A 13,561-nucleotide genomic window follows, 5' to 3' on the forward strand; every position below is an offset into this window, starting at 1 on the left:
TTCTGCAGACACAGCCATCTGTCACCTGCCTTGTATCCTGGCATCAGCTACCCCACAGAAGGGCTAGTGTGCTTTTGAGGTGTGGGGGTGGGCTGAGCCAGAGGCTGGCCCCCTGCGATGATGGAGACCCTAGGGCCCCAGGTAAGGTTGGGGGAGGGGAAATGATAATCCCTGTCATGAGCTTCTTTGGGAACCTGACCCACATACAATAAGATGCCTGGGCTGCCTGTCTTGGGTCTAGGCAGAGGCGAGACACCCACCAGGGTAAAGGTTTGCCCTGGGGAAACTGCAGCTGCAGGGGCATATCCACTCAGGGCTGCAGGAGGAACTGTTGTTCCCTGGCATTCTATCACAGCCGCCTGCCTGCTGAATAAAGAGGGACTCAGGCTGAAGGCAGAGGAGCCACTACTGCCCCGGAGAGGACTGGACATGTCTGAGGCACCGCCTTGCCCCAGCAACAAGACCCCAACCCTTGGATGCAATTTGAAGACACTGTACTGGGCATGTGTCCACAACGACCTCGCTGGGCTCCAAGCCAGGCTGGATGCTGGCGTGTCCCCAGAGGAGGCCTCCCAAGTGGACAGCAATGGGAGGGTGAGATGCCCCAGGGCTCACCAGAGCAGCTGAGGACGGCCTGGGCTCCACACACGGCATCCTGGTCTGCTTCCGCCTGCTTCCCCAGAGAGTCCCAGAGTCATCCACACTCTTTAGATGGGTGAAAACCATCCTCACAGGGGTTGGGACAACACCGGGGAAGTACAGATTTAGGGGGCAAAAGGGGCCCTAAGGAGAACTTAGTGGAAAGTGGGGGTCCAAGCTGCTGTGTCCCCAGACAGGCCTCATGGTCGCATGCTACCATGGCTTTGGTTCCATTGTGGCTCTGCTCAGCTGCTGTCCTTTTCTGGATGTGAACCAGCAGGACAAAGATGGGAACACAGCCCTCATGCTGGCTGCTCAAGCAGGTGTGAGACACGGTGCCCTACCCCATCCCACACCAACTCCACCCTCACCCCCAAATCCACCCTACCCCCACTCCCAGCCATTAGAGCCACAGCCCTAAACTTTGCACAAGAGTCTCCCAGGTCAGGCTTCTGTGTTCCCTTACCTTGAGAGATCAGCTTTGTGGTCCTGTCTCTACAGGTCATATGTCTCTGGTGACTCTCCTGCTCAACTACTTTGCTGGCCTGGACCTGGAACGCAGGGACCAGCGAGGACTCACAGCTCTGATGAAGGCTGCTATCCGGGACCGCTCCGAGTGTGTGGTTGCCCTCCTTATGGCAGGTGTGCTATGGCAGGTGTGGTGTGGCAGGTGTGCTATGGCAGGTGTGGTGTGGCAGGTGTGGTGTGGCAGGTGTGCTATGACAGGTGTGCTATGGCAGGTGTGCTATGGCAGGTGTGATGGCAGGTGTGGTATGACAGGTGTGGTATGGCAGGTGTGCTGTGGCAGGTGTGGTGTGGCAGGTGTGGTATGGCAGGTGTGCGATGGCAGGTGTGCTATGGCAGGTGTGCTATGGCAGGTGTACACTGGCAGGTGTGCGATGGCAGGTGTGAAGCTGCACTTTCTCCACTATCACCCTGCCAGATATCATTTAGCTGCCTCAAGAGAAGTAGGAATGGAATATGGATCGAGGCTAACTTACTAGAGGAGAGCTGTGCTACCACCCTCAGTCTACTCGAGCAGCTAGCTACAGCTGTTTATGGAGGTCCAGCAAGGAAGACAGACATAAGATGGGGAAAGGTGTGGGGGTGAGATGGTACCTAAAACCAGACTCTTGAGTTCTAGTCCAAGCCTTGCCTCTGCCCAAGACCCAGGTGGAGAAAGTGGGCCACAGCACTGTGGGGGCTGATGGGTGGGGCATCCATGAGGACTGACTTCTACTCTTAGGCAATGTTCAGTTGCAGCTGGAGCTTTCTGTGGAGGACCACTCTGTGTGTGGAGGACCACTCTATGTGTGGAGGACCACTCTATGTGTGGAGGACCACTCTATGTGTGGAGGACCACTCTTGTCTGTGTATGGTCTTGTAGAGCCGTCCTTATCCCCTGAGGTGGCTGATGGTGCCCTCTGCTGGTCTCTCTGAGGAATCCCTGCCTCCAACTTTTCCCTTCCCAGCCCCAGTGGATGTACCAGGAAAGGAAGAGCGAGCCATGTCTTTCTCCTTTCAGAGTGACTGTGTCTCTCTGGCCCCAGAGACAAGGGCATGAGAAATGAAGAAACAAAAGGGGGGCGAGGGGGAGACAGCAACAGGACACCTGCCTCCAAGCAGCCGTGGCTTGAGCATCATCCTACGCTCTACCCTGTTCAGGTGGCTCTGTGAGCCTGTTGGAGACCCCGTGGGGTCACGTGGCTCACTGCCAGGTTCCCTCGGTCCTGACTTTGGTAGCTTCCTTTCTCCTCTACAGAAGTCTGCAGCCCTGGGCTTTCCAGTCTGGGAGGTGTTTTGAATCTGGCTTAAATCAGTCCTGCTGCTGTAGAATGTGTCCTTGTACAACCAATGGCTCACTAACCAATCTGTCACACTGCGCCACCTGCAGGTGCTGACCTGAGTTCCGTGGATCCTATCCGGGGTAGGACAGCCTTGGAATGGGCCGTTCTGACCGACAGCTTTGACACTGTTCGGAAGATCCGGCAGCTGCTGAGGAGGCCCCAGGCGGAGCAGCTCAGCCTGCGCTACCAGCCAGAGTGGCCAGCCTTGGCCCAACTTGTGGCCCAGGCCCAGGCTCAGGCGGCCCCATCCCTCCTAGAAAGGCTGCAGGCTACTCTGAGCCTCTCTTTTGCTCAGTCTCCGCAGGAAGGGGGTGTCCTGGACCACTTGGTGACTGTCACCACCAGCTTGGCCAGTCCCTTCTTGAGCACTGCCTGCCACACACTGTGCCCTGACCACCCACCCTCGCTAGGTACTCGAGGCAAGTCAGTGCCAGAGCTGTTGGGTACTGCCCCTCTGCCTCCTCCAGCACCCCATCCTCCTCAGGAAGTCCCTGTCCCCCAGGTCTTTGCCCCCTACCAGAGCCCTCAGAATATGCTTTCCCAGTGGCTACAGTCCAGGGACAGTACCAGTACTAGGCCCCAAGTCCCCAAGATCCTCCTCTCTAAAGCACCTTCCCCCTCTACACGGTATGAGTTGATACTCAGGCCCCCAGGGCAGCAAAGTCTGGCTCTTCCAGTCTGGAGATTCCAGGAGAAGAAGAAGAAGGAAGAGGAAACACAGAACCATGAGGAGGTGGGCTAGGCCAACCTAGAGGCAAGTAAGATGCATTCCTGTCTGGGGCCTCTTCTGCTTCCCAACTATCTCTGCCAGCAGGAACCTGCTTCCACCAAGTATACACGGTTGTCCTCAGCAGTGTCTGCAGCAGAGAAGGGACCAACCTGGTGTCTGCCAGCAGACTGGCTACAGTGTCATTCTGTATAGGACCTCATAAAGCAAGGGAGAGCAAACTGCTCTCATATGAAATCTACAAGGTGTATCAAGGAAATTGCTGAGGGTAGAAAGGCGTGCATGGCATGAAAGTGAAAAATCTCCCTTGCATAATCATGCTTGTCCTATCATCTTTATCCTCAACTTCTTGTGAATCAGAACCACACAAGAGACGTGCCTCTGGGGGTCCATAGATGCTTAACCGAAAAAGGGAGAGCCTCCTGGATGTGAGGAGCGCCGTCCAGCTAACCAGAACCCTGAAGAGTGGAAGGACAGAGGTGGCCCAGGCCCTGGCAACTCAAGTCACCCATCTGTAGGCACAACATGGCCTGCTGCTTCAAGCTCCTGCTGGCGAGCCTCCCCCCTTCCCCTCCCCCCTTCCCCTCCCCCCTGCCCCCCCACCCTGGAAGGAGTGAGATAAGTAACAAGTGCAGAGATCACTGCTGCCATATCGTGAGTACCAAAAGTTGTCTGACTACTTAATAAGTGGCTCAGCAGGATGGACCAAAGACAGAAACGAGAGACTGCTGACAGAGAACAAGGAAGAAGGCTGCAAACTTAAAGGAAAATAAATTCCCAACTGGCAGTAAAGACCTGAACTATTTTTCTTTTTCACCAACCAAGAATGACTTGGGGGCTGGAGAGACGGCTCAGAGGTTAAGAACACTGGCTGCCCTTGTACCCAGGCTTGGTTCCCAGCACCCACGTGGAGGCTCACAACCATCCGTGACTCCAGTCTTAGGGATCGGATGCCCTGTTTTGATCTTCTTGGGTACCAGGTACTCACTTGGTGCTTAGAGCTACATGCAGACAAAAGGACTATACACATAAAGTAAAACTAAATTAAAGGGCTGGAGAGGTGGCTCAGTGGTTAAGATCATTGATTGCTTTTTCAGAGGTCCTGAGTTCAATTCCCAGCATCCACATGGTGGTTCACAGCCATCTGTAATGGGATCCGATGCCCTCTCCTGGTGTGTCTGACAGCTATAGTTTACTCATAGACATAAAATAAATGAATCTATAAAAAAATTAAATTAAAAAGTGATATAATAGTTAATAATAATAATCGTCTACAAAGTCCGGGCTTTAACAAGTAGAAAATAGCATGTTTGCTGGACGTCGGACTTAGCTCTGTATGTAGCTCTAACTACTTACGAGGCCAAGACAGAAGGCTCACTGAGCCTGTGTGTTTGAGACCAGCCTGGTTAACATAGAGACCCTGTTTAGAGAAAAAGGGAGGAAGGGAGAGAGAAAAAATTTAAAAACCCATTGATAATAAATAAGATGTCAAGAGAAGTTACCTCCCCTAGGTGACGCATAGGTGGGGTTATTAGCTGGAGAGTTGAAATGTCTTTAAAGGGCACTTGATAACTTTGAAAGGCTTTATTTGAAAGTTTGGTGGGGTTTTTTCATTATATTTACTGTAGAAATATGCTCCTATGCTCCTAATAAATACAGCGCCTACACGTATGGTGTCTACTATCTACATGTGTATATTTGATCCTCTCAAAGGCCTTGCAAACTCTGGCTTTTAAGGAGGCCTGGCACAGAAGTTATAGGCGTTCCATAGTTAGAAACTGACAGAGACCAGGAATGGGACTTGGCCACTGGCCATGGCTGCCTCAGCACAGTGCCAGTCCACGTTGTCCTCTCTGGAGCATCCTACCAAGGAAGCAGGTGATTTCTCCAGAGAAGGGCTGACATTTTTGGCCAGGAGTGGCAGGGGAAACCTTTCACTATTAAAAAAAATATATATTTGGCTTAAAAAACAAAACAGACAAGAAAAACTCTACAATATGCCTGGGTATGGCGACACCCACACGATCCCAGCAGAGGCAGGCAGAACTCTACACAAACAAAAGCAACTCTGTACTTTCAGTACAGTTTCAGGTTTACAGAGAAGTTACAGAAGTGCACAGACAGCTCCCTTTTGCCTTTATTACTGTGTTTATCACAGTGGATGAGCTGCTCCTTATTGTGAGTAATCAGGTTCACAACTGGTTCGCACTTCTCTAGCTTTCCTGTCTCCCTTCTCAGTCACAACCGGGATCCTACACCACATTCCTTGCTGATGAATCAGACAGCTTAGAGTATTTGAGTTCCCCTCCTCTTCTCTTCCTCTTCCCCTCCTCCTCCTTCCCCTCCTCCTCCTCCTCTTCCTCTTTTTCTTTTTTTTAAAAGGATTTATTATGTATATAGCATTCTGCCTGCATGTGCACCTGCAGCCAGAAGAGGGCACCAGATCTGATTATAGATCAGATATCATGGTTGCTGGGAATTGAACTCAGGACCTCTGGAAGAGCAGCCAGTGCTCTTAACCTCTGAACCATCTCTCCAGTCCCTCTCTTCCTCCTTTTCTTCTCCTCCTCTTCCTCCCCCTTCTCCTCCCCTCCTTCCCTTTCTCCTCCTTCTCCTCCTCCCTTCTTCCTCCTCCTTCTCCTCCTCTTCCTCCTTCCCTTCTTCCTCTTCCTCCTCCTTCTCTTCCTCCTCCTCCTCCCCCGCCTCCCCCTCCTCCTCCTCCGCCTCCTCCTCCTCCTCCTGCTCCCCCTTCTCCCTTCTTCCTCCTCTCCCTTCTCCTCCTTCTCCTCCTCCCTTCTTCCTCCTCCTCCTTCTCCTCCTTCTCCTCCTTCTCCTCCTTCCCTTCTTCCTCCTCCTCCTCCTTCTCTTCCTCCTCCTCCTCCTCCCCCACCTCCTCCTGCTCCCCCTTCTCCCTTCCTCCTCCTCCTCCTCCTCTTCCTCCTCTTCCTCCTCCTCCTCCTCCTCCTCCTTTTCTTTGTCCTCTTCCTCCCTGTTCTTTTCTCCCCTGTCCCCAGCTAGGTCCTGCTCTGCAGCCCAAGGCTGGCAGACCCTGCTCTATAGCTCAAGGCTGATGTTTTTCTTAGGTCTAGCCTGGGGCTCTGGGTTTGGGGTTTTCCGGGGTAAGGTTGTGTAGAGAGGTCAAGTTTCCCATCAGATGGCATTGGGGTGCTTCATGGGAAGTGACCTGTCATTTGCTGGTGTTGATCAGTTGGCTGAGGTATTGCCTAGTTCCTTGTGAATTCAACTCTTTCCTCACTTTATATGCTTTCTGGGGGGAGATTATTGTAGGAAGCCCACACCCAGAAGGCAGGAGTCACACCCCAGCTCCCGGGAGGCCCAGTGTCAACTTTCACACCAAGTTTTTGGGTTTCTGCACAGAGAATGTTGTCATTTTAATCATTAATACACTTTTAATTACAAACACTATTCTGCTCTTTGAATAAGGACATAGACACACATGCATACATGCACACACACACACATGCACACACACGCACAGAAATAACTAATAAAATTAGAGTCACTCTCTCCCACAGTGCTCTGAAGGCGGCTGCCATGGGCTGCAGGCTAAGCTTGCTGTTCCCACTTCTGTGGTCCTGAAGTGCTGGCTTCCTTGCTTTAGGACTCACACCTGTGGGACGGAGACACCCTGGGTGATGCAGAGAAAGAAGTCTGCAAACTTAAACTGCGGTCAGGACAGGAATTAAGGCAGACTATTCAAAAACTGAACTTGACAGAGGTGCTTCTGGGCCTCCAGGGTGGACGAAGAGCCTTTCCCTCTTCATCCAGTACTGAAATCACAGCGTGCATCACTGGTCTTGGCAGTAGCCAGGGAAGAAACTATGTCTACCGCCTAGCAAGGCATTGCTGGCAAAATTCTGGGCCTGAGAGTTGGCTTGGGACCCTGGGGAAGTTGTTTAACCCTCCTGAACCACACAGTTCTTGTATATAGACAGAAACAATAACAAGCTTGGGGTGGGGGGGTTGACACATGGCTCAGTTAAGAGCACTGGATGCTTTTCCAGAGGACCCAGGTTCAAGTCCCAGCAACCACATGACAGCTCACAACTGTTCCAGTCCCAGGGGATCTGACTCCTGGCCATTCTTGACCTTTACCTTATGCCTGAGGAGACTGGGGCTATGACAGCTAAGTGACTGTCCAGTGTCACCAGCTGATCAGTACCAAAGAGAGCCAAAGCTCACCTCTCTGAGACCACAAAACCTCCTCCCCTGCAGCACGTGGCCTCTACCCACAACCAGGGTTCCTCTCATTCTTTCACCTGCCCAGGGGTCACTAGCATCGTAGGGTCCTGTCTGTCCTGTCTGAGCTGGATTTGGACAGTGGTTTCTTCCGAGGGAGCCCCCACCCTCCAGGTGAAGAACAGTCCCTCGGCCCTGGCCATCACTAGGGTAACTGGGCCCTAAGCCCTCCATCAGAAAGGTCTCCATAGCCTGACTGGGCCCTAAGCTCCAGCCTGCCTGGATCCCTTCATGCTGAGTGGAAAGAGGCCAGTCAGCCTTGTCCTGCCTGTGCTCCCTGGGATTAGCCTTCCCTCTAATACCCTTGTGGACAGCTTCACCCCAGCCTCTGAGGTTTCCACACTTGGTCCAAGTCTGCAAAGGCTAAGAAACTCAGCCTCTCTCTCTCTCTCCCTCTCTCTTCCTCTCCCTCCCTCTACCTCTCTCTCTTTTTCTCTCTCTCTCCCTCTCCCTCTCTCTGCCCCTTTCTCTCCTTCTCTCTTCCTCTCCCTCCATCTCTCTCCCCCTTCCTCTCTCTCTCCCCTCCCTCTCTCTCTTTATCTCTCTCTCCTTTTCTCTCCCTCTCCTTCTCTCTCCCTCTCCCTCTGTCTCTCTCCTCTCCCTCTCTCTCTCTCCCTTTCTCTCCCTCTCCCTCTGTCTCTCTCCCCCCTCTCCCTCTCTCTCCCTCTCCTTCTCTCTCCCTCCCCCTTCGTCTCTCTCCCCTCCCTCTCTCTCTCTCCCTCTCCCTCCCACTCCCTCTCTCTCTCTCCCTCCCTCTCCATCTCTTTCTCTTCCCTCCCCCTCTCTCTCTCCCTCTCCCTCTCTCTCCCTCTCCCTCTGTCTCTCTCCCCATCTTTCTCCCTCCCCCTCCCTCTCTCTCTCTCCCTCCCCCTCCATCTCTTTCTCTTCCCTCCCTCTCTCTCTCCCTCTCCCTCTCTCTCCTTCTGTCTCTCCCCTTCTCTCCCTCTCTCTCCCTCTCCCTCCATCTCTCCCCCCCTCTTTCTCTTTCTCTCTCTCTCTCTCTCTCTCTCTCGTTTGTAGCACTGAAGAAAGACCACCTATAAAAACTACCTGTGAGGATCTGAGGAACAGATTCGACCTGGTAGGTAGGTGTTTCCCCTGCCTCTAGCACAGTATTTTGATGACCCCCTGTGGTAGTTTGAAAATGCTTGGCCCAGGGAGTGGCTCTATTAGGAGATGTGACCTTGGAGCAGGTGTGGCCTTGTTGGAGGCAATGTGTCAATGTGGGAGTGGGCTTTGAGAAGGATTCCTCCTAACTTGCCTGGAAGCCAGTTTTTTCCTGTTTGTCTGGTATTTTGGGGTGCGTGAGCTTTAAGGCTTGCCCACCACTAGAGAAGCCCACCTGGCCAGGCACACGCAGTCCTCGAAATCCACCAGCTCTCTGCCCTTGTCCTTTGAGGCCATGACTTCCATTGTGGAGAAAGACTCTGGGTCTGAAATGAGGCCTTGGGAGCAAGGCTTGGCCCTCTCTCTGGAGCCTGGGGCTCTACCAACACCTGCTTCTGGAAATTTTGTCAGTATTACACAGGCATAGTCCCATGTAGACATGCCATCTTCCAGAACACACAGGGACCTGCATGATCACAGACCTAACATGGACACACAGGCTCCCAGGTGAACACAGACAAGCCATACACACAAGCATAAAGCACACATGCACACCCTTAGCCACACGGGCACACAAACATGAATGCAGAAAAAGCAGTGTTGCCTGCTTCTGGAGTTCTAGGCCTACCACTGCTCCACCTGTGTCTCTGGCACCACACACCATTCTCTTCATTGTCTGTGTGGCTGGGGCTGGAGTTCGGCGTCTATGACCATGTAAGCCAAAGTTGGGGCACTCAGAGGAAGACCTGAGCTTGTCCTAAAATCTTTCTGCAGACCTCAGTGGCTTCCCTTGACTCTTCAGAGCTATGGCTCTGCCAAGTAGAGGAGAGTGGTGAGCAGGCTTGTGCTCAACTCTTTCCAGTCTGTTTATTCTAGACCTGTACGGGGAGGCGGGGTTGGGGGGCATGACAGGACAGAGGCCCGCGGCTTGGGGGTACTGGAGACAAGGGCTTTCCTGAGGGCCCACGAGTCCTGGGAAGGGCAGAGGCTGGGCAAAGAGAAGGGAAGGATTTATGGCATTTCCCCTCCAGCTGGAAACAAAGGCAGATTCCTGTGTCCTGCTTGAGCAATCCGGTCCCACCCTCCCCAGTGACTGGAGCTGAAGGAAATCCCGCTGGCCTCTAGCCTCACCCAGTTACTTGGCCCCTCTTTCAAACAATCTCTCCCCTAGCCCGAGCCATTCCTACTTTCAAATCCCAGAGACCCTCTCCTTCCCACTAGCAATGGCTACCTTAAGCCCCCAGCCTCTTATAGGACGCAAGATTCCCTTCACACTACCTCCCAGCCCTTGCTAGTTACTAGCCTGGCCCTCCCTCAACTGAGCTCGGGCCCGATTTCTCACTAGAGGGGGAAGAAAAGTCTCGATGCCTCTGGAAGGCTCCGGGCTGTCCAAAATGCTCAGTAAGGCCCAGACACACTCGCTCTAAGGATGGGAACTAGGAAGAAGATAAGACGGCTCACCCTACTGACTCGACACATCTTCCGGAGCTAATAACAAGTTATGGTTCTGGGGGGCGGGGTGCCACTGTCATCAATAAGTTTAGCATCAAAAGCTCCTATCTAATACTAATGAGAACTGCAGATAGCCGGGCAGTGGTGGCACACGCCTTTAATCTCAGCACTTGGGAGGCAGAGGAAGGCGGATTTCTGAGTTTGAGGCCAGCCTGGTCTACAGAGTGAGTTCCAGGACAGCCAGGGCTACACAGAGAAACCCTGTCTCGAAAAACCAAAAAAAAAAAAAAAAAAAAAAAAAAAAAAAAGAACTGCAGATTGGCTATGTTATTTAAATTTACAAAACCATAGTATCATCAGGAGGCTGGGGAGAGGGGTAAAGTGTTAACTTTGACAGTGTGAGGACCTGGATTCCCAGAATTCATGTGAAGAGCCAGCCATGGTGATTTGTGCCTATATTCTCAGCACCAGACACGGCCAGGTCCTGGAGGGTCTCTGGCTGCTCAGCCTAGCTACTTTGTGAACTCCAAGTTCAGTAAGAGGCCTTGCCTCAAAATAAAAGAACAAAAAAACAAAGTGATAATAATATAAAGAAGTGATTGAGGAATACATCTGATGTCAACCTTTGACTTCCACATGCATAGGCCCACACATGTGCACATGCACATGAACATGCATCAATTGATAATTAGATATAACAATAAGCAAAGGCCTTATGTATGCTTCAGACTGGGCTTTAGGCAGGTCCTCCACCACTGAGCTATATCCTTGGGTCTTCAAAAAGACTTTCTGTTTGTTTACCTTTACATTTCTATTACCTTTTATTTATCTTGTGTGCATGTGTATGTGTGTGAGCATTCATGTGGCAGTCTGGGGACAACTGTGGGAGATGGCTCTCTCCTTCCACCATGTGGATTCCACCATGGCTCCACTGTGGGTCTTAGGGATCAGACTCAGGTCATCAGGCTCAGGGGTGGGACCATCTTCTCAACTCCATTTGCTTGCTTTTTGGAAACAGGATCTTAAGTAGCCCAGGCTGGTCTTAAACTTGCTACATGAGCAAGGATCACTTTGAACTTGTTATACTCCTGCCTCCACCTCCCAAGTGCTGGGATTATAAGTATGTGCCACCACACCTGGCTGTTTTCTAAGCTTTGAGATAGAGTCTTGGGTTGAAGAGATGGCTCATCAAGTAAAGATACCTGCCTATAGACCTGGTAACTTGAGCTTAATCCCCAGGACCCAGGAAGGAGAGAACCAACTCCCACAAGTTGTCCTCTGACCTCCATATGCATACCATGGTATGCTCTCTTCTCAAGCACACACCTACACACACACATACACACACATACACACACACACACACACACACACACAAAATAAATATAATAAAAATAATATCTGGCCGGGCAGTGCTGGCACATGCCTTTTTTAATCCTAGCACTTGGGAGGCAGAGGCAGGTGGATTTCTGAGTTCGAGGCCAGCCTGGTCTACAGAGTGATTTCCAGGACAGCCAAGGCTATACAGAGAAACCCTGTCTTGAAAAACCAAAATAATAATAATAATAATAATAATAATAATAATAATAATAATAATATCTGAAACATGGTCTTACTAAGTTCCTCAGGCTGCTCTTCAACTCACTCTGCAATTCAGGCAAGCCTTGGGATGTATGATCTTCTTACCTTACAGTCTCCCAAGTAGCTGGGATCGCCTATGCCACCATTTTCAGCTTTTTGTTTTGTTTTGTTTTGTTTTTTGTTTTTTTGTTTTTCGAGACGGGGTTTCTCTGTGTAGCCCTTGCTGTCCTGGAACTCACTCTGAAGACCAGGCTGGCCTCGAACTCAGAAAATGTTGGGATTAAAGGTGTGTGCCACCACTGCTGGGCTTCTTCTTCTTCTTCTTCTTCTTCTTCTTCTTCTTCTTCTTCTTCTTCTTCTTCTTCTTCTTCTTCTTCTTTTTAATGTAAGTACACTGTAGCTGTCTTCAGACACCCCAGAAGAGGGCATCAGATCTCATTACAGATGGTAGTGAGCAACCATGTGGTTGCTGGGATTTGAACTCAGGACCTTCGGAAGAGCAGTCAATGCTCTTACCCACTGAACCATCTCACCAGCCCCCTTTATTATAAATTCTTATGGCGGTTTGAGTGAGAATTGTCTGCATAGGCTCATATGTTTGACTGCCTGGTCCCCAGCTGGTGGAACTGTTTGGGAAGGACTAAGAGGTGTGGCCTTGTTGGAGGAAGTGTGTCACTGGGGGTGGGCTTTGTGGTTTCAAGAGCCTAAGACATTCCCAGCTAGCTTTTTCTCTGCCTCATGTTTGTGGGTCAATACATCAGCTCTCAATTACTGCTCCAGTGCTGTGCCTGCCTGTGTTCTGCCAGGCTCCTCAGCACAATGCTCATGAGCTCACTGTCTGAGACTATAAACTGTATGGGATCTCTTCATAGCAATAGAAAAGTAACTAGGATGATGCTTATGCAGAAAAAATTTATTTTATTCTGTATAGACTTGGGTCACTCTGCTAGCACACAATCATGCCTGGAGTCTAAGCATAGTACCCCCTCTCAGAGATCTGCCTCTCCCCTTAACAAACAGAACACAGTGTGCAGATTACTCCTGCTGGAGGACTTTCCCACGTGCTCTTCTGTTGGTCTGTGCTGGTTGAGAAGGCATTACCAACCCATTCTACAGGAGAAGAAACAGGATCACATTCAGTTGTCCCAATTCCTAGCCTGGGCTCTTTCCACTTACTGTCCTCTTCAGGCCAGTTGGAAAGAATTCATGGCTCTGGAAGCATATGGGGAAGGATAACCCAGAGCTCAGTGCCCTGCCTTGGAGCAGGCAAGGTTAGACCAGTTTCTCAAGAGTTGCCAAGCTTCATGTCCATGCACCCCTATGATACCACATGACACCTTCTAACCACCATGTTCTTTGTCCCGATGTGTCATCCCTTGTTCTAGGGCTCCTTGAGATGAGTGCCTTGATGGTTCAGGGGGGTGGGAAATGCACAGCTCTTTCAAGGGGTCCTGAGGAGGAAGATGCCTTGATGGTCCCAACTCTAGTGATGCAGAGGGTCACACAGGCTGGGAGGAGACTCCAGAGTTTTCTAGCTCATTCCCTTCATTGCACAGAGAAGGAAATTGAGGGACGAAGAGGTAGGTGATCCAGGCCTGGAACTCAACCTTATGATCCACATGATTAACCTTTGCAAGACATTGTGGTGTTTTATGCTTAGAACTAAGGACACCTGTCCCTTCAGGATTCTATTTAGCCCTCCACAGTAAGGACCTCTTCCCGTGTTTAACAGACGGATAGCCGAAAACTGCAGATGTGTACTCCTTGTTTTCCCTAAAGGAGACCCACAACTCTCCTCTGTCATCCACCTTGTCTTCCTAGTTTGAAAAGTCTGGCCTTGCACGTGCCAGGGAAGTGCCCCCGACTACTGAGCCGCCCCTCTTCCACTCCATCACTGCAGAGAAGCAGAGCCCAGCTTCCGCTCCATCACTGCAGAGAAGCAGAGCCC

At 51.2% G+C, this 13,561-nt stretch overlaps 1 protein-coding gene across 1 annotated transcript; it reads left to right on the top strand.

Moving 5' to 3' along the window:
• The first annotated feature begins 393 nt into the window (after window positions 1-393).
• Ankrd33 (ankyrin repeat domain 33) lies at window positions 394-3,228 on the top strand. The gene is made up of 4 exons (XM_031357702.1): window positions 394-594; window positions 833-962; window positions 1,141-1,257; window positions 2,534-3,228. Exons 1-4 carry the CDS (start codon window positions 430-432, stop codon window positions 3,226-3,228), a joined length of 1,107 nt encoding a protein of 368 aa, XP_031213562.1. The 5' UTR covers window positions 394-429.
• Window positions 3,229-13,561: the final 10,333 nt, after the last annotated feature.

The sequence above is a fragment of the Mastomys coucha genome, unplaced genomic scaffold, assembly GCF_008632895.1.
Source record: "Mastomys coucha isolate ucsf_1 unplaced genomic scaffold, UCSF_Mcou_1 pScaffold11, whole genome shotgun sequence".
NCBI lineage: Eukaryota > Metazoa > Chordata > Mammalia > Rodentia > Muridae > Mastomys > Mastomys coucha.